Source organism: Chrysochloris asiatica, unplaced genomic scaffold, assembly GCF_000296735.1.
Source record: "Chrysochloris asiatica unplaced genomic scaffold, ChrAsi1.0 scaffold00091, whole genome shotgun sequence".
In the NCBI taxonomy this organism is placed as follows: domain Eukaryota; kingdom Metazoa; phylum Chordata; class Mammalia; order Afrosoricida; family Chrysochloridae; genus Chrysochloris; species Chrysochloris asiatica.
This window is the reverse complement of record NW_006408609.1, coordinates 10,167,889-10,193,911: the sequence shown is the minus strand read 5'-3', so window position 1 is coordinate 10,193,911 and position 26,023 is coordinate 10,167,889. Positions and strand designations below refer to the sequence as shown.

The 26,023-nt window shown below is 36.3% G+C and overlaps 1 protein-coding gene across 3 annotated transcripts in view; it reads right to left on the bottom strand.

Moving 5' to 3' along the window:
- The window catches only part of USP25 (ubiquitin specific peptidase 25), a 211,135-nt gene that overhangs the window by 157,429 nt on the left and 27,683 nt on the right, over positions 1–26,023 (bottom strand). For all 3 annotated transcript variants that reach the window (XM_006866444.1, XM_006866445.1, XM_006866446.1), the window contains exons 2-3: positions 13,641–13,718; positions 8,032–8,176 (exon numbers count right to left, since the gene is read on the bottom strand). In XM_006866444.1, coding sequence (XP_006866506.1) covers positions 8,032–8,176; positions 13,641–13,718 — 223 coding nt within the window. The remainder of the gene's footprint in view (positions 1–8,031; positions 8,177–13,640; positions 13,719–26,023) is intronic.

Sequence of the window (26,023 nt, the reverse complement as noted above, 5' to 3'; positions counted from 1 at the left end):
GGCTCATCTTCCTGCACTATATATGAAAATATTTTGGAACTGTTCATCATGTTTCAATATTCCATATTCTGGTGCTGACCGTGTTCCACTGGTACTCATGATGTTTTCAGTGGCTAAACAGTCAGAAGTAGTTCACCTCTCCTTCTTCCTAATATGTCTTATTCTGGAAGTTCAGCTGTAATCTGTCCATCATAGACGGTCCTGCCAGCATTAAAAACACCAGTTGCATAGCTTCCAGCATCACAGCAACAAGCAAGCCACCAGAGTATGACAAACTTACAAATGAGTGGTGGTTCTGACTCATAGCAATCCTGAATAGGGTTCAATGCTTATCCTACAGTGCCATACCAGGACTCCATAGGGTTAACTGTGATTATAAAAGTTTGTAAATCTCACAAGGAGTTTGTTCAATTTTGTGATACTGATGTGTATAATATGAAGCATCTTTGTGATCTGAGGGGGCTATGTGCTCCTTACACTAACTAACCAAGCTTGACCTTAATGCTTGGGTGTGTTGTGATTCAATGACTTGACTTGATTCACCAGCTTCCACCACCTTGTAAGTCAACACCCCAGTTGGGATGAGTACAACAGGGAATCCTCCAGACTGATGTCTGAATGGCAAATTTGGGACTTGCCAGGCTCCACAATCATGTAAGCCATTTCCTTGATGGCCCATTACTTCTGTGAGCTATTGCAGCAAATGCAGAGAAGAATACTGAGGGGAGGAGTAGTGTCTAGAATCAGAGACTTTGGAGAGTCCTGGTGTGGTACTGTAGGGCAGCCACTGCAATCCTAACTATAAGGTCAGCAAGTCAAACCCACCAGTCTCTTCTTGGAAACCCTAAACAGGGTCACCATGCGTCAGAACCTATTTGACAGTATTTAACAACAACAAAGCACTTTAGAAACATCAGACATTTGCAATGTCTTTAACATCCACTTCATAGGGACAAACTTCATACTGATCCTTCAAGAAGATATTATTCTTGTAATACCATATATTAAGAAACTAAAGCATTTCAGATAGAAAGGCTAAGCATAATTTTTGCTTTCTTTTTCTGAAATAAGTAAAATATTTTCATAAAATATGAAATTAATAATTTTAGAAAAACAAAAAACTATCCCCACCCCACCCACCCCATGATTCTTCACATGCTTATAACTCAAAAAGGAACAAAATAAGTGCAGTGTGGCCATAAACAATTTCTAACTGGTAAAAGTTAATTATAAAAATGTTTTTGCAAATGTTCCATCCAAAACCCAACAGAATATGAATATTCTTATACCTGTTCCAACAGCATAGACACTCTTAGTAAAACATTTAAAATTTTGTTTTAGCTACCACTCACTCTAGTATTCATGTGAGCATAATCCAATAGTGCATGTGTTCCAGATAAACTGGATATCACTTGTATTAGAAAGGTGTGTTTTAAAAGCATATAGATAGTAACTGTCAGTATTTCCAAGGATGTCCAAATTTAAAAGTTTTCCCATTGAGTCAGAATATACATCAAAACACAAACTCTAATAAATCTTCTCCTCTCCAAATTAATACCATTTAAGGGAAATACCGTCAAGCATTTCTCCACTAACTCCTAGATGTACGTACCAAACCTATTAAAGTATTTGAAATGTTCGACTGTGTGACCAAGGAACTAAATTTTTAATATTTCATTTTCATTCAAACAGCTCAGTTCTAAATGTTCTAGTTTTGTTTTCAATAATATGCTACTCAACTTGGATTATGGAACAAAAAATTAGAACGTAATGTTCTATATACTACTAAAAAGAAAGTAGAAAGGTCACTGGCTATTATTCTTCCCTAAAAGTAATTTGCAGTTAATACAAGTCATTTTACAGCTCATATCAAACAGAATTTTAAATCTAAATGCATTTAATCAATTGTAAGTAACATCTCATTTTTAAGATTAACCTTGACTTTTCGTAGATCAAAACAGCATATGTAATATCTTTTAGGAAAAAAAAAAGACTTAATTTTTATTTTACTTTTTTAATCTTACTTAACAAACCTTGGGAAGGTGGAAAATACTAGTGTTCAATAAAATCCTAAATTGACTATAATGGGCTATTTTTACTCACTTGTAAGGGCATAAATTAGTATTAGTGGAATCTTGGTGTGGTACTGTGGGTTAATGCACTAGACTGCAAGACAGGTTTGAACCGCCAAGTCGGTGGTTCAAGCTCACCAGCCACTCTTGGGAAATCTCTATACAGGGTAGGGTCACAATGGGTTGGAACTTATTCAACAGCACTTAACAACAACAACAGCCAACCAATATAACCATGATCCAGAGTTCTAGGACAGAATCTAACTTTCTGTAATTCTTCCCAAATAATGCAAGATTTTTTGGCTAAAAAAGTGTACTGATAATAAATATGTGAAGAGTCTATCAGTTATTAACACTCCATCCAGTGTGTTAAACTTCTCTAAAACTTAAGTAGATATGTGGCATTACTGTCTGTGTAAATTACCTACCCAAATCCCTTTTATCTTTTGATCCATATTTTGATTGCTCATTTGTAGCACATCTTGTTCTGGTAGGCATATACTGTTTTTTTCCTGTTTTAAGAAAGTTCAAAAGAATTTAATGGTTCAAAAGAATTAATTAAAAGAAAGAATATTACTATTAGATCCAAATTGGGAAATCTTGTACTATGGTGTCTATGATTGAGTTTGTTACTACAAAAACTTAACAGACTCTTGACTCTGATAATTAAATACACCTATGATGTCTTTTTTGTTGTTGTTGTTAAGACAACTAATGAGACTAAGATAAATATATTGTGAGAGCTTATCTGTTCCCATCCACTAAAGTTCCAATGATGTGGGAAGATGTCTACTTGAATTTTGTTTTTTTAAAAATTTGTTATTAGCGGTGACCTCAAAACAGTTTTTCCATGGCCAAAAAAACCAAAACCGGAAGTCTCCTAATGAGACTAAGACACATACAGTACTGAGAGAACTTGCCTGCAGCCATTCACTGATTATAGAGACATGCTTAAACATGTTTTGCTCTGTATGAACTGGAACCCTACCTAGTAGTAATACTTTTTGACAATACCCTTGGTCTAACCACTTATTTAAAATACTAGCGTGGCACTGAACCACAAGGTAGGTTTGAATCACAAGGTCAGTGGTTCAGACTCACCAGTCACTCCTTGGAGTGACTATACAGGGTTGCTATGAGTCGGAACCCATTCAATGGCACTTAACAACAACATGATACGTCTACACCTTCCAGTATGCTCTACTCCCATTTTCATTAGTATCTTAACTGCAAATCCCCAAAACAACTCTATGTCAAACTTAAAGGGGTACCTGGAATTTTTTAATTATATATATAATTTTTAAGTATGGAAATACCCAAAGGAACTTAAGAGACACCAAGTTTAATACTCTAAATTCCTTTCTATGCAAACTATACGTTTGCCTTGAAACATTTCTTTTACTCTACAAAATGAAAAGTAAAGGTGCATTAAAGTATATAATTATTATATTAACTATTACAAATAATTCCTTCATGAATAGTACATGAAGTCTCACGTATATAAGCATTCTTCACATCAATTTACATAATTTGCTTTATCTTGTGATGTGTCAGGTAGACATCAATGAAAGTTTCTCTGTATAAGTCCCAAATATGATTTCTTGGGAATAATGATACAAAAACTGAATTTTTCTAGTCATCAAAAAAAAAAAAATGTATTTTTTCATTCTAAAATAAATTCTCAATTACAAATAGTTATTATATAGCAGAGTATTTCAACATAAGATTATATGTTGTTGCTTTTAATTTAAAAAAAGAAGCATAATTACAAATAGTAGTTATATAGCAGAGTATTTCAACATAAGATTATATGTTGTTGCTTTTAATTTAAAAAAAGAAGCATTTAATAAAGACTTATTTCAATATATAGATACTATGTCAGCACTGCAACCAATAAGAGACATACTTAAAGTAAGCATGACTTTGTTTTTTTCTTTAAGGCCCAGTTGCAAGAAATTTTATACTTAAATAAAGAAAAAATATGTTCACCAAAAACTATTTTTAAATCTGCCATATTTAATAGAATTAAGGTAAATAAGATCAATTTTCAAGTAACAATGTTGTTGTTGTTGTTGTTGTTAGGTGAGAAAGGTTTGTACATGTACAATTCCTTCTTGAGACCCTCCTCACACTCTAAACATTCTATTGCTCTACAAATCTTTAGAAATTAGGCTTTCCCCACCACCCCAAAGAAATCTGCATTTTATTACATGTTCATTTGCAATTACTCTCTTTTTACCCCCACAGGGAAATTTTGTCATTCCTACGGAGTCCTGGTGTGAAACTATAGATTAATGAACTAGACTGCAAAGTTGCTTTGAAACTCAAGCTCGGAGGTTCAAGCTCACCAGCTACTCCTTGGAAACCCTATACATGGCCACTACAGGTGGGAATTGACTCGATGGCACTTAACAACAACAATAACAAATTAAAAATATATAAAAGATTTCATTTTATTTCATATATACCAAAAACAATTATAATAATAAATTAGAGAGTATATTTTCAAATTTTTGCTGAATGCATATTATTTTTTCAGTTTTAAACCATGTAATAATGACACTATTAAATATAAATCCTGAACCAAGACTATTTCCCAAAAGTAACTCTATAACCTTGTAATACTTAGTAGAAATATGTTAAACAGAAAACTATGATTATAACCTCAACAGCTTTACTTTCTCTCTCTCACATTTGATACTGACAGTCTTGTTAACACAATTACCACATTAATTTTTTATAACTTGTTCTCAATAATCTCAAATCAACTTCATGGATATACGTTCTCAGTTAGATAGGCCACCATGGTTAGGAAGACAGCATATTTTATACATAAAGAAACCACAATACCAAGGAATTTGCTCAAATGACAATTACTTGAGATGAAAGCAGAAACCCCATTTCCCTATTTTCTTTCAAGTGAAAAAATAAAATTACTTAGTGAATATTTTCCAAGTGATACAGACATGCAGACACGCATACACATTTTTCTTCTTTTTCTCAACTATCAGCAAATAAGATACAAGCCTTCTAAACTTGTAAATCCATCTTCTCCCTAAAACTGATTGGAATACCTAAAAAGGGGCTACAATGTGTCCAGTATCGGGATGGGCAACTTGAACACTGGCTACCCAAAATGGGGGTAGGGATACAAAGGTAAGAAGTGACTGGCTTACAAGCTTTCAAGAGGGAGCCTAGATCAACAGGGCGGGGAGGATGGTAGAGTCTCAAGTGAGTAATATCCAACCTGTCTAAGAAGGGCTGATGAAAAGAAATGCAGATGGGTCTCTTGTGATGCAAGGGTGAATCATTGTTATCAGGACTGACTGTGAGGACTGGAAATGTAAAGGCGAATATTTTATAGCAAGGAGGGGAGTTATTAACCTTTCAGTTTAGGAGCGAAGGCCCCTGGGACCATCACTGGAGAAGAACGGAGATCGGAACCCCACCCAGAGAAGCAGTGAGGCCTGAGATGGAGACAGAGGATGACATGGAGAGATGGAGTGGCTGAGAATTTGAGATTCAGGGAGGGAAGGGGGCTGTGTGCTGAGGACCGTGGGGGGAGGGGGGGCCTGCAGGGTATACCCTTTGGTTGGGTGATGATGCATGGACAGGATGGTAACTATGGCAATGAAACGATGTATAATAGAATGAATGTAAAACTAATGTTCCCCCATGTAAATTATCACACAATAAAAAATAAAAAAATTGTAAGAGGGGAGTGTGGTATAAAGGTGGGCAGAATACAAATACAAAGCTTTATATTCTGGTACCTATGGGAATTACCTTTCTGTGAAATTAACTTTTCTCACCCCCCCCCAAAAAAAAAGATACAAGCCTTCTTCCTAAGGGCACTTACCCAAGTTTCTCTTCTTGTATTCTGTAACACTGTCACTATTCCTTTATCAATACCCATGAACAAGTTACAATTTATTTGGCCTAGCAATATTTGTTCAATTTTGCACAGCCTTTAAAATATCTTTTCTTTATAACAATCTCAAAATCCTCATTTTCACAGACACACTATCTTATATCAATATATAAATAAACTATACACATTGAATTAACATTACCTTTCTAAAACATTTTTACTCTTTTCACACCACTGAACAAGTTTAGTCAATTTCCTGTTTCCTTCACTTTAACCAATTGCATTCCATTACATCATTTTTCCTTTTTCTAACTAGCTATTTTCTTTCATCCTACAGCTCAGAAACAAATACTAATTGTTTCATTCTTCAAGCCACTTCCTTTTTACCCCCCAACTTTCTAGAACAAGCGTTTTAACTTCTTTCACGTTCACTGGTTTTGAAGCAGTTTTTCCACTCATTATCAAAAGTAATTCAACAAATACTTTTTGATACCTACAGTCCCAAACACTGATTAGGTATAGTTTGTACTAATGCTGAAGGTCTCTTCCAGTTTTCTAAGGAATACAAGAACTAGCAAATAATTACAAATAGCAGGATACATGTTTAAACAGAACTATGCTCTGGGTATTGTAGAAACACGTGGTCCAACTTAGACACTCAGGGAAAATATGCTAGAATAAGCAGCTCCTTACTGAGCTTTACAACAACAAAAGAAATCAGACTACTGAAAGAAAATCCAGAAGGTATTCCAGATGGAAAAAGAACAATTGTAAAGACAAAGAGAAATAAAACCACATTTGTTGTATATGAGCATCAAGTTATTTTGTTTTATCACAGTATAAAGTGGGATGTGGAAATTGAAGCTAGAGACATAGCTAGGCCAATTCAACCTTATATATTATCAACAAATATATAAAACATCTCCCAGCACCTATTATTTTGTGTGAGAAAAGTGTAATCTGCTTTGGATGACTGAAGATCATTTGTGGAGCCAAATTATTAAGGTCATCCTAAAAACTGGAACTTAAAATAGTTTATCAATTCGTTGTTATTAAGTTCTGACTAACAGTGACCCTGAATAGGGTTTCCAAAGAGCAGCTGATGCATTTGAACCACTGAACTTGAGTTTAGCAGTCCAGTGCCTATCTTACAGCACCACGCCAGGACTCCAATTTATCAATAAACATTAAATAATATTTAATGCCAATAGCTGAAACGATCTATGTCAATAGGCTCATTTCTTCCTGTTGTCTAAAGTTTGAGAAAGACTATAGACAAAATCTGTAATTGTAATCAGAAACATTTTAATTATCAAGCTTGCTAAATCCATAATGCATAAAAATAAATAAATAATTTGTGTATGGAGCACAGTTTTACTATAATACACAAAAGTAATTATAACACAGAATTGACTCAACAATAACTGATATTAGTACTAACAATGTATTTTTGTACAGTAGTTATTCAGCCATAAGGACTTATGAACATAACCACATATTTAGAAAAATTCTCAGTGCTATATAAGCACAAGGTATATATATTTTTAAGAAAAATTATGGTCCAATGTAAAATTTTTCATACTCTTTTGCAAACTCATTTTGTTGGTGGCAAGGAGAACTTGTTACACTGTAAACCTTCTTCCAGAATCTTTATTTATTTGTTTTGTAGGGGAGAAGGAAAATTCTTAAATGGTAAAATCTGTCAGAAATTAGAAACAATACTTTCCTTTCAAAAACAGTACCAAAGCCTCTATTTCTATTTAAAACAAGTGACTATACTGACTGAAATCCTAGGAATTTGTTTTGTTTTATAAATGAGACCTTTAACTATGTCTTATTTCAAAGCAATGAATACTATATAACATACTCTATGGAAAGGTACGAGACTTAAATACAATATTATAATCTGAGAAATAATACAATGTAGCTGATAAAAATATATAGACTTCACTAAAAAAAAAAAAAAAGCACACAATCAATCAACATTGTGTCCTTCATATGTGCTTATTAGCAAGCAAAATCAATAAAGTCCGAAGGAAATGCTTTCATTACATTCTATTAAAATACTGAGAAAAGAGGAAAACTTACTTGCATCTGCTTGGCTTCCCACACTGATGTATCGATCATTTCCAGGAATCGCTGTTTGGTAGTAAGCTGTTTCCTCCTGCTGAGGGGTCTTAGCATTCTTTGCAGTAAGAAAAGTCACTGCTAATTCCAAGTTTCCATTACTATCCTTCAAATATCAAGAAAGGAACATCAATATATCTTACACTCTCATATGCTTCTGCAGTTTTCCCCAAAATTAATTAGTTATAAAAATCACTTTAAGATTTAAAATTATTCTGACTAATTTTACAGTGTAAACTCATCTTATATAAAGTACACTAAATAAATATGAATTGCTTTTTCTATGAATTAAAACTATTTATTTAAGAACCAATTCTATAATTAATTAATTTTCCATTTTTATATCTGCTCAACAAAAATCACTAACAAACTGATATTTTTAAGCAAATGAAAAATCTACAATGTTTTCTGTAACACACCATATACAACAGCAAAGAGTTAATATTTAAAATAGTACTTCTGTAAACAGACAGGAAAAGAAACTCCTGTTATTATAGGTATTGTTAGGTGACATCAAGTCTATTCTGACTCCTAGAGACCCTGAATAAGGCTTCTAAGACTGTAAATCTTTGTAGGAGCACCATATTTCTTCCAAGGTGGGCTCAAACCACGATCTTGTGATTCCTAGTCCAATGCTTATCTTACAGAGCCACTGCATTCACATGCAATATAAGGTGACTGTGAAAATATCCTGACTTGGGTAAAGCATACCTTCGTCTTCAAAGTGACAGCTTTGTTTTTTTTTTAACACTTTAAAGAGATGTGTTGCAGCAGATTTGTCTAATGTAATCTGTCCTTTGATTTCCTGACTGCTGTTTGTCCATGAGTGTTGATTGTGGATCCAAGAAAAATGTTTTTGTCGGTTTCAATTTTTTCTGTTTATCATGATGTCATTCACTAGTCCAGTTGTGAGGATTTTCATTTTCTTTACACTGAGGTAAAATCCATACTGAAGGCCAAATCTTTCATCTTCATAAATATTTCAAGTCCTGAAAGCAAAGTTGTGTTATCTGCATACTGAAGGCTGTTTATAAAGAACCTTCTAACAATCCTGAAACACACTCTTATTAATATAATCTAGCTCCTTGAATTGTTTGTTACTTTTTATTTTGAACCATTCAGTATTCCTTTGTTCTGTTTAAACAACTGCCTCTTGATCTATGTAGAGATTCTTCATGAATACTATTCAAGTGTTGTCAAAGTCCTATTTAAGGTGTGAAATAGTTGTGAATACTACTGCAATGTTTTCAATAGTTTGCTATGCTATAATCTGCACAGTAAAATGCCTTTACATCGTCTTAGTAAAGCGCACGAAAGCATCTTTCTAGTATTCTCTGATTTCAGACAAGATTGATGTGATATCGGCAGTGATATCTCTTCTTCCATATCCTGTTCAGAATCTAGCTTGAATTTTTGGCAGATCCCTGTCTCTGTACTGCTGCAACCATTTTTTAATAATCTTCTAAAATTTTACTTGCATGCAATGTAAATTATATTGTTTGATTTCAGCATCCAAATAGGTCACTTTTCCTTGGAATGGGCATACACATATCTTCCAATCAGCTGACCTTTCAAATTTCTTGGCATAGATGAGTGAGTGCTCAATCAGTTTGCTAAAACATTTCAATTTGTATTTTGTCAATTCCTGGAGCCTTACTTTTGTCAGTGGATTCAGTACAACTGAAATCCTTCAATTTCACTGGCTCTTGATTATACGCTTCCACATGTTTGGGAATGGATGGACATGGACCAATTATTTTGGGTACAGTGACTGTGTATTCCTTCCATCTTCATTTGATTTTTTTGTGTAACATTCAATATTTTGCCCACAGACCCCTTCTATATTGCAAGCCGAGGTTTACATTTTTCTTCCATTCTTTCAGCTTGAGAAATGTTGATCATGTCTTTCCTTTCTAGTGTCTAATGACAATGTATTTGCACATTTCATTGTACTGTTCTTTGTATTCTTGAGTTGCCCATTGGGATTTTCTGTTCAGCTCTTACTTCCTCATTTTTTCCAGCTGCTTTAGCTTCTCTAAGCTCAACGGCAAGTTTCAGAGTCTTTTCTGACATCATTTTGGTTTTTTCATTCTTTCCTGTCTTCTTAGTGACCTTTTGCTTTCTTCATGGATTATGTTCTTGATGCCATCCCACAATGCCTCTGGTCTTTCAAATCTGTTCTTGAGATAGTTTTCTAAATTTAAGTGGGATATATTCAAGGTCATTTGGCTCTCCGGAACTTGTTTTCATTTTCTTCAACTTCAGTCTAAATTCTCATATAAGCAATCAATATGTTTCACAGTTGCTTATATGAAAGTTGCTTGCTGAAAGTGAAGAGGATTTAATATACTTATTGATGAAGATTAAAGACCATAGCCTTCTGTATGGATGGCATCTCAATGTAAAGAAAACAAAATTCCTTATCACTGGACCAATAAACAACATTCTTATCAATGAAGAAAAGATTGAAGTTGTCAAAGATTTCATTTTTCTTGGATCAACCATTACACTCATGGAAAAAGCAGTCAAGAAATCAAAGAACGTATTACATTAGGCAAATCTGCTGCACAAGACCTTTTTCAAGTGTTGAAGAGCAGAGATGTCAACTTGAGGACTCAGGTATGCCTAACACAAGCCATGGTATTTTTCAATAACCTCATGTGCACATGAAAGTTGGATAGTGAATAAAGAAGTTATTATGGTGTTGGAGGAGAATATTGAAAGTGCCATGGACTGCCAAGAGAACGAACAGATATGTGTTGGGAGAAGTACAGTCAGATGCTCTGTGGAGGCCAGGATGGCCAGACTTCATCTCTCATACTTTGGACATATTGTCAGGAAGAAAGTCACTAGAGAGGGATATCATGTTTGGTAAAGTGAAGTGTCAGAGGAAAAGAGGAAGACCCCCAGCAAGACAGACTAGCAAAGTATCATCATCAGTGGGCTGAAGTGTGGCAACAATTGTGAGGTTGGCCCAGGATCGGGCAGTGTTTTGTTCTGTTGTGCATAGGGTCACTATGAGTTGGTACTGACTCAATGACACCAAACCACAATGTTTCATTCTGCTTCTAGCTTTGTTTTGGCTGATAATACTGAACTTCTTCATAATCTATTCCCACATATGTAGTTAAATTGATTCCTGTGTATTCATTCCATATGGTAAAGTCCATATGTATATTAGCCTTGTATACTGTTGAAAACGGTATTTCCAACAAATAAGTCATTGGTCTTACAAAATTCTAACATGTGATCTCCATCATCATTTCAATCACGAAAACCTTACTTTCCAAATACCAATGCTTCCTCTTTGTTTCCTACTTTCATATTCCAAACACCAGTAATTATCAATGCATCTTGGTTGCATGTTTGATCAATTTCTGACTATCGTCAAGTCGGTTGTGATTCACAGCAACCCTGTATAGGGTTTCCAAGGAGCAGCTGATGGGTTTGAACTGTGGACTTTGTGGTTTGAAATCCAGTGCTGATCCTATAGCACCACAACAGAAGAAATTGGAAGAATTCTTCAATTTCCTCATTACTGTTAATAGTGGTTGGTGTGTAAATTTGAATAGTCGTGGTACTAACTGGTCTTCCTTGAAGGAGTATGGATATTATCTTATCACAGAGAGGATGATATTTTAAGATATATCTTGAAATGTTCTTTTTGTTGATGAATGTGATACCATCTCTCTTCAATTTGTCATTCTCAGTATAGTAAACCACATGACTGTCCAATTTTAAATGACCAATACCTGTCCATTTCAGATCACTAATGCCTATGTACATCTAAGGTATTCCATTTCATTTTTGATGACTTTCAATTATCCTAGATTTATTCTTTGTGCATTCCACGTTCATATTATTGATAGATGTTTACAGAGGTTTCTTCTCATTTTGAGTTGTTCGCCATCAGTAAATGAAGGTTCTGAAAGCTTTGTTCCATCATATCAATAATGTATGTCTACTATAACTTCGAGAATGCAGCTTTTTTCCAGTCATATTTGAATGTGTTCCAAGATGAAAGGCTCATAATCTGGCACAATGTTAGACTATGCTCCAATGCTACTCATTTTCAATGAGTAATCCTTTTCAATGACTAATCATTCAAAAATGGTCCGCCTCTCCTTGCTAACCTGTCTTAGTCTAGAAGCAGCTCTGAAATCTGTCCCCCACAGGTGACAGCCCTTGATGGTATTTAAAATGCTGGTGGCAACACATAAGCCACCACAGTACAACAAACTGACAGACAAGTGGTGGAGGTGAAGCATAGCTTCTCCAGTAAAAGAAGCAGTGGCTGAGAATATAACCCTGGGATTAGACTATTTAAATTCTATCCCAATCTTCTTCACATATGAACTGTGTGATCAAGGTATTACTTTCACATCTCTGTTTGCTCATCTTGAAAAAAGAGGATGGAAATGCTTATTTTACTAGGTCATTATGAGTATGAGGTAGCCCACAAAGAGTACTAAGTGCTTAGCTGGTGCTACTTACTACTGACATTATTTTGATAAAAACAACTGTTATCATATAGAACATAAAGTCTTTCTAGAAAAGCAGATACCCTTGGCTCAGAATCAGATTTACGTAATCATCTTTACCTCAGGAAGCAAGGACAAAAGGATTTTAGCCACAAGTATGTTTGCAATTAAAATTAAAAAAAAAAACAAAAAAAAACGATTTCATTTTTATGTTGTTTTAAGACTTTAGTAGCACGAAAGTACACATAAGCTTAAGATAAAAGTTTAATTACTTGAACATATTTCATTCATTTAATCATTTTGGATATACCACAGGGCTTATAAACATTCATGGAAAAATCTCAGTATCTTTTCATTTCAATTTTCCTTGGGACTTTTAAAGCTACTCTCATACATACCCATGTGATTTATGCTGATCTGGGTGGTTTTTTTGTGAACATTAGGGTATATACCATAAAATACAAATAAAATTATGTATGTTAGTTGTTGCATATACCGAACAGTTTGATGTTTGAAGATTCTTAATTAAAGGTAAAATTAGTTTGAATGGAATCTATTTCTTCTATTGGGAAAGAAAAAAATGCTAAGCTTTTGACTATGTTCTTCTCTCTCCATCTCCTACTGTATCCCACCTCAGCCACCAAAATTCTAACAAAGTAGGGCTTTTGAGTAAACCCTACAATTGACATTCAGATTCTCAATCCATCATTTTGCATGAAAAGGGTTTCCTATGTAGGGAAAATATCAGTTAACAGGTTACCTTGAAACATTAGATTGCTGAAAACTAATATGCTCAAAAGTAAGTGAGGCTCTTACTTTACAAAAGACTATTTTTATCTCTCTACTGCCATATGGCATAGAAAATTTAATTGCCAAATAGAGTAGGTAAGTCTCAAACCGTGTCACAAAACAAAGTTGTTGTTGTTGTTGTTGCTAGTGCCTTCAAGTAGGTTCTGCCATCATAGCGGTCCTGTATAGGGTTTCTAACGAGTGGCGGGTTGAACCGCCAACCTTGTGATTCTAACAAACCTTGCAGCCCAGTACATTACCTCACGTGGCCACATCAGGATTTCAAAACAAAGTACATACCTTCAAAGCTTGCTGCAGTATCTGGGTGTCGTTAATACCAGTAATTTCTCTGAGTTGATTCAAGAATGTCTGCTGGTGCTAGAGGAAAGGAAAAGAAACAAAACCATTACACTCTGAACCTCAAAACCGTGAGCGGCTTGCTGTGGGCTAGGTGAAGGGGTACTAACTGTAAGATTGGCAGTTCAAAACCACCAGCCACTCTTCAAGAGAAAGATGAGGCTGCCTGCTCCACAATTTAAAATCTAGAAACCCTAAATATGGTCAGAAAGCTGAATCAACTCAGTGGCAATAGGTTTGGTTTGGTTTGGGATCTGAAAAACCTATGGAAAAAATGGAACTGAAAGGGAAAAAAAAATAATCGCTAGTTATAAAAAGAGAAAGAAACACACAGAAAACCCCAAATCAAAGAAAAAGCAAAGAGAAAACACAAAAAAATATTGAGACAGATTGAACATATTTCATTTTTTTAGGACGAATGAACCTGGATCGGGAAACATTTATTTCATTCTCATGTTTACAGAAGGGAACTTCTAACATCAGAAGTCTTATGGAATAACAGTTTTGGGCCCTAATATACTGACTATACAAATAAATGACTAATAATGACTGAGATAAAATGAAGGAGACATATATCTGTTGATATGTTTTTAATGCTTTAAATAAATGGTTTTGGGACCACTGACTGAAATTTAGGTAGCTCTAGTAATAAATCCCCAACCTTACGGCAGACTTGCATCCTCTGGGAAGTTTGAAAAAAGACATGCTTTGGGGCTGGGCACCCTTTGGGTATGTATATTACAATGTGTTGTTTTTTCTGTTATGTGCACTGGCTCAGATGATTCAGACTCATAGCGACCCTGGAAAGTTTCTGACTAGCAGCTGTTGGGTCTGAACAACCAACCTAGTGGTTTGAAGTGCAGTGCTTATTCTATAGTACCACACCATCACCATCATGGGGATGCCAGCATTTATCCTATTTTGTCCTAGGATTGTTCCATTCCAATACAACTGTCATAAAGACCTAGAACCAGAACTGATCATTTACCCCACATGTTTATACTCGATTGGGCAAAAAATATGGGGAGAAAAGAAAAGTAGAAAAAGGAGTAGCGTTTTATTATCAAATTGTTCCCTGCAACTCCTATATCTCCATACTTCTTAAAACAACTTTTCAAAAACTTGAACAGAGCACCTTGAAATACACAAACTTCACTGGATATGATTACCACTCATCTGTCAGTTTGCCATACTGTGGTGGCCTGCGTGTTGCTGTGATTCTGAAAGCAATGCCACCAGTATTTTAAGTGCCAGCAGGGACACCCAGAGTGGACATGTTTCAGTCAAGCTCACAGACTAAGACAGACTATTTCCAAATATTCAGTCATGGAAAACCTTATGAACAGCAGTGGAACAGACAGATAGCACCAGAATACTGAAACATGATGAAGAACACCAGAATATTGTCAGATATAGTGCTGAAAGATGAGACCTTCAGATTGGAAGGCACTCAAAGTACAACGGGGAAAGAGTTGCCTCCTCAGAGTTCAACGCAATAATGTGAATGGAGTAAAGATTTCAGGATCTTCATTTGTTGATAAGGCACAACTCAAAAGGAAGAGAAACAGCTGTAGACATCCGTTAATAATTAGAACATAGAAGAATGTATAAAGTAAAATCTAGGAAAATTGGAAATTATAAAAAATGAAATAGGACACAGAAATATTGACATTCAAGGCAGCAGTTCAAACTCACCAGCTATTCCATGGAAACTGTATACAGGGTCTTTATGAGTCCAAACTGAGTCTACGGCACTTCACAACAACAGCAGGCATTAGTGAGCTAAAATGGACTGGTATAGGCCATATTTAATCTTTACTATTCTAGAAATGGCAAATTGAAGAGGAATAGCATCTCATTCTTCATCAAAAGAACATTTGAAGATCTTTCTTTCTAAAAGTGCAGGTCTGTTACTGATAGGATAATACCCAGATGCCTACAAGGAAGACCAGTTAATACCACTACTATTCAATTTTACACACCAACCACTGTAGCCAGTGAGGATGAAATTGAAGAATTCTACCAACTTCTTAGGCTTGAAATTGATCAAAATACAACCAAGATACATTGATAATTACTGATGACTGAAATGCAAACATTGGAAACAAAGAGGAAGGAAACAAATTTGTTGGAAAATTTGGCATTGGTGTTAGAAATGATGCTGGAGATCACATGAAAGAATTTTGTAAGACCAATGACTTCTTCATTGCAAATACCTTTTATGAACAATGTAAAAGACAACTATACACATGGTCCTAACCAGATGGAATACAAAGAAATAAAATTGACTACATTTGTGGAAAGAGGCAGTGGGAAAGTTTCATATCATCAACCAAAACAAGAACAGTGTCAGACTGTGAAACAGACCATCCATCAATTGCTCATAGGCAGGTTCAGGCTGAAGCTGAAGAAAATTAAAGCAAGTACACAGGGCAAAAATATGACCGTGAACATATCCCACCTGAATTTAGAGATCTAACGAGCATGTTTGATGCATTAGACACTAAAGGCCTAAGACGAGCAGAATTGTAGGATGACATCAAGAACATAAGAGTAAGAAAAGCAAGTTCATTAAGAAAACAAGTAAGAAGGAAAAGACCAAAACGGATGTCAGTTATGAGCAAGTGAGATTCATATCAGGGATGTAAGGATGGTTCAATATTAGAAAAACAATCAATGTAAACTACCATAAAAATTTTTTTAAAAGGAAAAGCACCACATGATCATATCAATTGATACAGAAAAGGCATTTAACAAAATCCAACATCCATTCCTGATAAAAACACTCAACAAAGTAGGAATTGAAGGGAAATACCTCAACATAATTAAGAGTATATATACAAAACCAACAGTCAACATCACTCGACTTCACTTAGAAAATAGAAATCTTCATAGGGCAACTGGAGAACAACACAAAGTCAAATATTATAATGAAATGTGCAAGGACCTGGCGTTGGAAAACCAAAGAGAAGAGCATGCTAAGCATTTCTCAAGCTGAGTTAACTAAGTAAATTATGTGTGGTGCTGTGGGTTAATGCACCAGACTGCAAAGCCATTTGAACTGCAAGGTCAGCATTTCAAGCTCACCAGCTGCTCCTCGAAAACCCTATACAGGGTCACTATGGGTCAGAACAGACTTGACAGCACTTCACAATAACAACAAATGGGCAAAATATTGAATGCTGCAGAAAATATCAAAGAAGATGGAAGAAATACAGACAGTCACTGTACCAAAAAGAAATGGTAAATGTTCAACCATTTCAAGAGGTAGCATACGATCAACAGCAAATGATACTGAAGGTGCCTTGAAGGCATTGGTAAAGAACGAGGCACCAGGAATTAACAGAATCCAAACTGAAATCTTTCAACAAACTGATGCAGCGCTGGAGGCACTCACTCATCTATGCCAAGAAATTTGAAAGATAGTTACCTGGCCAGACAATTGAAAAAGATCCTTATCTGTACCCATTCAAAAGAGAGGAATGCAGAAATCACTGGACAGTATCACTAATACCATATGCAAGTAAAATTTTGCTAAAGATAATTCAAAAATGAATGTAACAGTACACTGTTCTGTTCAGTACACTGACAGAGAACTTCCAAAGGTTCAAGCCAGATTCAGATGAGGACATGCAAAGAGAGAGATCACTGCTGATGTCAGACGGATCTTGGCTGAAAGCAAAGAACACCAGAAAGATGTTTTCCTGTACTTTATTGACTATGTAAAGGCTTTTGATTATATAGAACATGACAAGCTATGGACAACATTGGGAAGAATGAGTATTCCCGAACACTTAAATGTGCTTATGAGAAACCTGTACATAGACCAAGAAGCAGTTGTTTGAACACAACAAGGGAACACTAAATGGTTTAAATTTAGGGAAGGTGTGAGACAGGGTTGTATTCTTTTACTATGTGCGCTGGTCGCCTAATCCAAGAATCTGGATTATATGCAGAGGAATGTGGCATCATAACTGGAAGAAGACTCATTAACAACTGGGAATAAGCAGATGATATAACCTGCTCACTGAAATTGAAAAGGACTTAAAATACTTAGTGTATTAAAATCTGTTTCAATGAAGGTTATAAAATCATTTAATAATAGCATAACTTCAAGAAGCAAAAAAAAAAAAAAAGGAGGATCAGTGGCTTAACCAGGGAAAAAATATTTGATTTTAATATGCTAATGGTGTATGCCAGATTCTTTTAAGTGCTTTCACTGTATATTTAATACACACACATATATCTTAATCATCTAAAAAGTTTTATTCCTCAGCTAATGGAGATTTTAAGAGTTTACTAAATGCACAAGTGGAGAGCACAGCAGATCTGTAGGCTAAGCACTGGACTGTACACCAAAAGGTCAACAGTTCGAATCTACCAGACACTCTGCGGGAGAAAGATGAGGCTCCAACAAAGATTTACAACCTTAGGAACCCTACCTATGTAGAGATGCTATGTGTCTGCAACCAACTCAACAGCGCTTAACAACAACAAATGCATAGATAGGAAAGAAATCAAGTTTCCACATTCCCTAACCCATATCCCTTTCGTAATCTTCTCTACTCTATGATAGCTGACGTTGGAGATTACTGATTCAATGAAGACTTAAAATTTGTCCCCCAAAACCACTATTATTTTGACATAAAAAACTTAACAATATTAAAAAAAACAGAAGCCATGAGGCCCACAAAACAAGAAAGTTTTCATATTAAGGAGTTAAGTTGTCTTTGCTCCTATATATGACTGCTTTTGTTCCTATAAATGCATCTCCGAATTAAAAGGAAACTAGGTTTAGTGCAAAGAAAAGAAAGCCAATGTTTTCCATTCTCATGGGGAAAAAAGTCAGTTGTTAGAATGACCTCTAACAATTTTTAAAATTTTTCTTAAAGATTAAAACAATTTGATAGCAAACTACAAGGCATTCTTAAACTTCCAAATCACGTACAATAAAACATTGCTAGGTACTTGTAGGATGAGTACTGCAATAAAACATTTGTGTGGCACTGTGGGTTAATGCATTGGATTGCAAAGTCGTTTGAACCACAAGGTCAGCGGTTCAAGCTCACCAGCCACTTCTTGGAAACCCTATACAGGGTCACTATGGGTCAGAACCAACTTGATGGCACTTAACAACAACAACAACATAGGATCAGCATCAGACTGAGAACCACTAGGTCAGCAGTTCAAACCCACCAGCTGCTCCTTGGAAAAGATATACAAGGTCACTATGAATCAGAACCAATTCAAACAAACATCAAGCAAGGCACCATACGGTAAGCATTTAAAAGTAACTCTGGTAGCGTAGTGGTTACGAGTCGGGCTGTCAACCTCAAGGTCAGCAGTTCGAAATTACCATCGGTTCCGCGGGAGAAAGATGAGGCTGTCTGCTCCCATAAAGATTTATAGCCTCGGAAACCCTGTGCAGGGTTATGAGTCGGAGTCGGAACTGACTCCATGGTACAACAACAACAACAACCAATGAAAGGATTAATTTGGAGCCCTGGTGGCTCTGGAAGAAAAGCACTAGACTGCTAATCTAAAGGTCAGCATTCCACCAGCCACTCCACGGGAGAAAGATAACACTTTCTGTTCTGTAAAGATTTACATCCACAGAAAACCCTATACACAGAGGGTTGTTATGAACTGGAATCGATGCAATGGCAGTGGGTTTGATTTCTTAAGTATTGCCTGCAATGCATGGAATTATATATAAATAAAATTTTGCAAATACTTTCTTGCTCTACCTGGTAACACTCAGCTGTTCTTGTTTTATGTTATTTCTTACATAACAAGAGACAGAGGATTGCACTGACAGGCTATTTCAAGTACCTATCTGGCCTGCAGCTCTTCTTAAAATCCACAAACTTCTAACTAGTTATATAAGCAATAAGGACTTTAATTTCTTGAGACTTGAATTTTGTGTTTTTGACTTTATTTTTATTAAGAGAAACAACATGACCTTTTTTCCCTTCAAATGTAACATTTTATGAGCTCTCTGAAAAATGTCCTATTGTACAATCCTTATCATGGCTTAACAGGTCTTTGAATGTCTTACCTCTATTGCTATCTTTAATCTTATCTTGAACTACTCATCTTCTCGCTTCTGTTACACTTTAGACTCATTTGAGATGTACAAAAAAAATCAGTTTCCTTCCTATTTCAAAGGTCTTTGCACACTGCATGAATAAGCAATCTACTCATAATTGTTTAATTTTATTTCATAACTTAGGGTAGCAACATACTTTATGGAAGCAGAAAGCCTTATCTTTCTCCCGCGGAGCCTCTGGTAGTTTTGAACTGCTGACCTTGAGGTTAACAGCCTGACTCGTTACCACTATGGTGCCAAAGTAGACAAGTAAAAATTTGGAAAAGTTACTTGCAAAATGTGATATAAGGGGGAAAAAGTCATATTTAGAATATTAAATTCTTCAAATCTAAAAGAAAAAAGGAATCTTAATTAAGAGAAACAAATGTGGACTTCACAGAATAGAATCATAATGGTCCATAAACATAATAAAGACAAGCAATTAGTTTATCAAAACAGCAGAATGGATAAGTAGTAGTACATCCATAAATACAAGTACAGACATACTAAAAAAAATTAAAACCCAAATCCATTTCCATCTAGTGGATTCTGATTCATTACCACCACATACGGCAGGCTGGAGCTGGCCCAGACATAGGGCTTCTTTCAAGGCTGTGATCTTTATGGAAGCAGACTGCAACATCTTCTTCTCATGGAGCAGTTGCTGGATTTGAGCTGCTGACCTTGAAATTGGCAGTCAAGACCTTAGCCAATGCACCACTCAGGGGACCTTATAAATGTATTACAACACAAATATATTTTAACAAAATATTAGCAAAGAAGGAATAGAAGGAAGCTTCCTCTATTCTAGTTTTTAAAAGTTTTTAAACCCTGCTGCTAACACCATGTTGCTGTGGTTAAATACTGCTGAGGCAGTTCCAACTCATAGGAATCTGCATAGGGTTTTTAAGGGTTTGAATCTTCAGGAGAGCAGAAAGCCTCATATTTCTTTTGTGGAGTAGCTGGTGGGATCGAACCATGGACCTTGTGATTCCCCAGTCCAGTGTTTACTATATGGAGTCACTGTGTTCTCCACAGCTAACACCATACTTAACAGTAAAAGGTTGTTTTCCATATAAAATCAGGGACATGGCAGAGGTCTATGCTCTCATCATTTCTCCTCAGTATTTTACAGGAAACCTCAAATAACACAGTAAAGAAAAAAACACACACATAAATGATATAAATAAAGTACAAAAATTACTACTCACAAACAGCTTGATACTATACAAAAAAAAAAAAAAGACATGGAAACTACACACAAGAAAACTAGTAGAATAAGTAGATTTAACAACATCACAAAATCTGAATTCAAAACATAAAGATCAAATATTTTCTATTTAAGCAAAGAACAATTCTAACATAAAACTAAGCAAACAAAAAGAACCACTTACCACCCTACAAAAAAGCATCAAATAAACAAAAGATATGCAAAACCCTAAACTCTTAACACACTGCTGTGAAGTCAATATCAACTCGCGGTCACCCCCTGAGGGACAGAGTAGACCTGCTCCACAGGGTTTTCTTGGCTCTGCAATCTTTATGGAAGCAGACCACCACCAGGACTTTCTTTTGTGGCACCACTAGGTGGATTCAAACTGCCAACCTGCAGGTTAGTAGTAGAGCACAAACCATTTTGTGCCCCCACAGACCTTACACTGCTATGTTTAAGAAAACCTACATAAATGGAGAAATTCAGTATGCTGTCAAGACTAAAAGACTATTGTTCAGATGCTCATCCATTCAAAATGCATCTACATTGTCAATGCAATCCAATTTAAAAATCCCAGTAGGTTCTTTTTTTTCAACTGGACAAGCTGTTTGGAAGGTTTATATGAAAAAGTAAAGACCCAGAGGGGTGCAAATGGTTAAATGCTCAACTACTAATGAAAAGTGTAACCACCCTTTAGACATATAGAAAGACATATAGAAAGCCCTGCTTCTGAGAGATCACAGCCACAAAAACCTTATGGAGTACAATTATACTCTGTAGTCACAGGTTGTCATGAGCCAGAATCAACTTGACAGCAGTTGATTTAGTTTTAGTTAAAAGAGCAAAAATAAGGTTCAACAGAACAAAGCTGAAGAATTACACTCTCAATTTCAAGACTTACTTCAAAGCTACAGTAATCAAGACAGTGTGGTTCACCATAAGAATAGAATAGAATAGGGTTAAAAAATATATAAGAGGGTCTTCAAAAGGTTATTGCAAAAATTCTGTTATCTTCAAATTCAATTTTGTCAATGACTTTCCGAAGCCCCTCATATAAGCAATTGATTTTACATCAAAGGTGCCAATGGAATCCAATGAAGAAGGATAGTTTGTTCAAAAGAAGGTGGCAGAATAACTAGATATTCATAGGAAAATAAATATACACACAAAATAAATTCCAAATGGGCCTTAGACCTAAAATGTGACAAATGAAAATTACAAACTTCTAGAACAAAACACTGGGAAAACGAACTTTGCAACCTCAATGCAGAGCACTAACCATAACAGAAAAAAAAAACACGTAAACTGAATTTCATGAAGATTAAAACTGTTCGACTTCAAAGATACTGACAAGAAAATATCTGCAATACATGCATCTGATAAAGGATTTATATTTAATATATATGGAGCACAGTAACTTCATATAATAGACTGGAAATCACACGGTCCAAAGTTCAAGCCCATCAGCAACTCAACAGGTGAAAGATGTTACTTACTGCTCCCACAAAGATTTTAAAAGCCTCAGAAACTCCATACACGGTTGCCCAATCAGTTGGAACCTACTCGAAGGCACTTAACAACAACATTCAATATATAAAGAATTTCTACAACTCAATATTAAGAAGATAAACAATCCAATCAAGAACTTGCCAAATGGAACAGAAGTAAACAGTGATGCATGTTCAACATTGGAACAGGGCTCTGTGATACAGGGATCAAGGCATAGTGTGAATGGGTAAAAGAGTGAAAATAATGTAAAGATGCTTGGCTGTCTTATAACTGACTGGAATACCTAAAGGGGGTGCTAGAATTTGCCCAGTGAAAGAGGATTCTTATAGAACCTTTGTAATTTATAAGACCTTAGATGGAATCCTGGTCCCCATTCAGAACCTTCTGAGGTGGGACATTCCCACTAGAAAGGATAAGCACACCAGCCTGGAGCAGCTAGAGGAACAGAAGATACTTCTTGAAAGAAAGACCAGCAGGGAAAATCAAAACTAAAAATGGCAGTCTGATTGGCTACTGTAAGAACAAGCAAGTTGTTCACGCTGGGGAGCTAGCAAGGCAAACAATCAAGTCATTTCAGGGCAAACCCCTTCCAAGACTGAAACTCAAAGGGAATACTTGAGCAGGCTGTAGTAAGTTTGCAGGAGAGGAGACCACACTGGTCTACTAGTGAGTGGAAGTGGGGGAAAAGCAGCAATGAAGAAATTGGCTGTGTTTGACCATGCTCCATAGACTCCAGTCAACCTGGAAATGAAAGAGAGAAGAGGAGGAAGGGCTGATTGGTCCAAAGTATGGTAAGACCTGGGGACTCCTGGGCCCATGGACAAGGACATAACCATGGAGGGCTAGAGCTGAGTGTGAAGCATCCAACTGATATGAAGTGAGGGGAGATGCACAAGAATGCCCCAACTTGCAGATAGTATCCATTTGACCTAGCTTCCATGGTTTTAGGATCAGAACTTGACTACAGAAGGGAAAGAATCTTCATATTAAGGATCATTCCAATCCCCTCTGTACACAGGTTGATAGGGATGGGCTACCTAAACTTAAGACACTGGCTACCTAAAGTGTGTGTGTGGGGGGGGGGGGGCCTATAACAGCATGAAGTGATCGGCTTACAAATTTACAGGAGGGAGTTTAGTTTCAGAGTGTACAGGGGGAGGCAGAATCCTCACTGAATAGTTCTCATCATGACTATAAAGGTAGAAGTTTTGTAATGGAAAGGAGGAAGTAGTTAATCTTAAATTCCAGGATCAGAGGACCCTAGGAACATCAAGGGAGAAGAGCACAGAGCGGAACGTGTGACCCTATGCAGAGAAACAGTGACACCAGAGATGGAGGCAGAGATTGGGACATGAAGAGATAGAGCAGCTGAAGACTCTAGATTCATGGAAAGACACAGGCTGTGGACTGGAATCCTGGAGACAGCCTTGCAGAATGTGCCCTTTTGTTGTTTAAATGATTATATATTCCTGAATGTTTTCTGTGTACATCCAAAGAAAAATAGAGGGAATCGAAGTAAATGATGACGCATGGGTTGTTATTACTGCAATGAAACTAAACATGACAGGATGAGTGTAAAACCAATGTTCTCCCATGTAAACAATCACTCAATTCACAATAAAAACTTTAAAAAAAAGGAGAGACAGAGAGAAATTGCCAAAAGATCTGAACAGAGGAAGAGGAAGAGATCTGTTCAAAGGAAGATCTGAACAGAGGAAGAGAAACAGAAGGCCTAGATGTTGTTAGTCAGACACCTCTTTGTGGACATTAAGTCCAGACCATTCTAAGTGTATGAAGTATACTTGATCATGCTTATATTACAAAAGTGGCCCAGAATGCTTAGAAATGGGTTGGTTTACATCCAAGAACCAGAAGAACATGAAGTTGGAGTTTGCTCAAGCCAACACCAGATGCCAATACCTGGCAAACAACAACCCCACCAACATTTATGCAGCTGTAGGTCCAAACTCCTTGAATGGGACCTGAGAAGGCTGCTCTGATTCCTATGAACCCAGAAGCTTGGTCTCCTTCTTACCCACTGCAAACCACAATGCTGACACTGTCCTTTTCATATGCTGCCTTCACCTACTCAGCCCCAGCACCCCCTACTGTACATGTTCAAGTCTCCAAGATGCAATCCAGAAAGAACAGCAAAGCCTGTTCTGTCCATTCTGAAGTCAACACTGGCTTGCAAACCCTACGCCACAGGCAAGAAAGCACAGGAGTCAGTTCTGGGAATCTTTATGATGGTACCAGAATAGGTATGCAGAGCTTCCGCTATTCCCAGGTACCCTGTACAGAGCTGCTTCTTCCCTTCAAAGACTGGACATTTTAAAGTGCTCTCAGTTGATTATTTTTCATTTCCTTTCAATCCTCAGCCTGTCCTGCCCCAAATTCTTTCACCAAGACTTCCTAGGTGGACTCCAAGAGCATTCTTGCTAAGACACCCACACAAAACTCTGTTATGAAGGACACAGCAAGCCCCAGATATCTGGCACAAGCTGGTTTATGTAGCCACCCCTCAAGGAACTGCATGTTTTCTGATGTGTATTAAGACACATAAACTTAAGCATATGTGAGATTACAGTTATTTCATCATTAGAACACTTCTGGTTCATCATTCCTAGTTCCTCTTCTCCACAGCCCTCCACAGTCCTTACTGAAGTAAGGACACAGTGATCTCAACTCTGCAGCCAATTCTGACAAGTGGCCTAGCGCCACTCATCCCCCACCCCCACCCAAACCAACTGCCAGGCTGAACAGCAACAACAGAGTGCTGTCTTTTCCACTTCAAATCAGGTCATCTTCTGCCTTGTCCTAAGAAACTGTAAGAAACTGCCTTGTCCAACAACTGTAAGAAAAGTCTCTGCCTAATCTGTTTACCTCTCCCCAGCTCATCCCACTCTTACCATTGGTGCTCAAAAATTTCAAACCTCCAAATGAACCAAAGTATGAACATAATTTTTGTACTGTGTGTAATAAAATATTAGTCATGAAGGATTTCTATTGGTATGCAGTATTAAACATACCTTGTTCTCCAGATAAATTTAATGCTTAGTTTCAAGCATCCAGAAGAACAGAATTTTCATTCCTCATCTATGAGCCTTTTTGTCAGGCAGTAGTTTAAGAAAAAAATTTAAAAAGGTAAAATTGTACAATTTCATTTTGTGAACATAATAGTGATTGGTCCTAAACTGTTTTCTTTAACTACATCCGTGACTTTCTTGACATTTTCAAACTTAGAAAACTAGATAGCTATTTATTGCTGGTCTTGTGACAGCACGAACCTGGAAAATTAATGAAATACAGTATAGAAAAAAAATCATCCAAAAATGACCAGTAAGTACATGAAAGATAGTTACCACCACTCGTCATTAGATAAATGCAAATTAAGACCACATATGGTACCACATATGAAAGTGAAGATGGAAAAGCTCCATATCATCAGTGAAGACAAGACCAGGGGCAGACTGTGGAACAGACCATCAATTGCTGATATGCAAATTCAAATTAAAG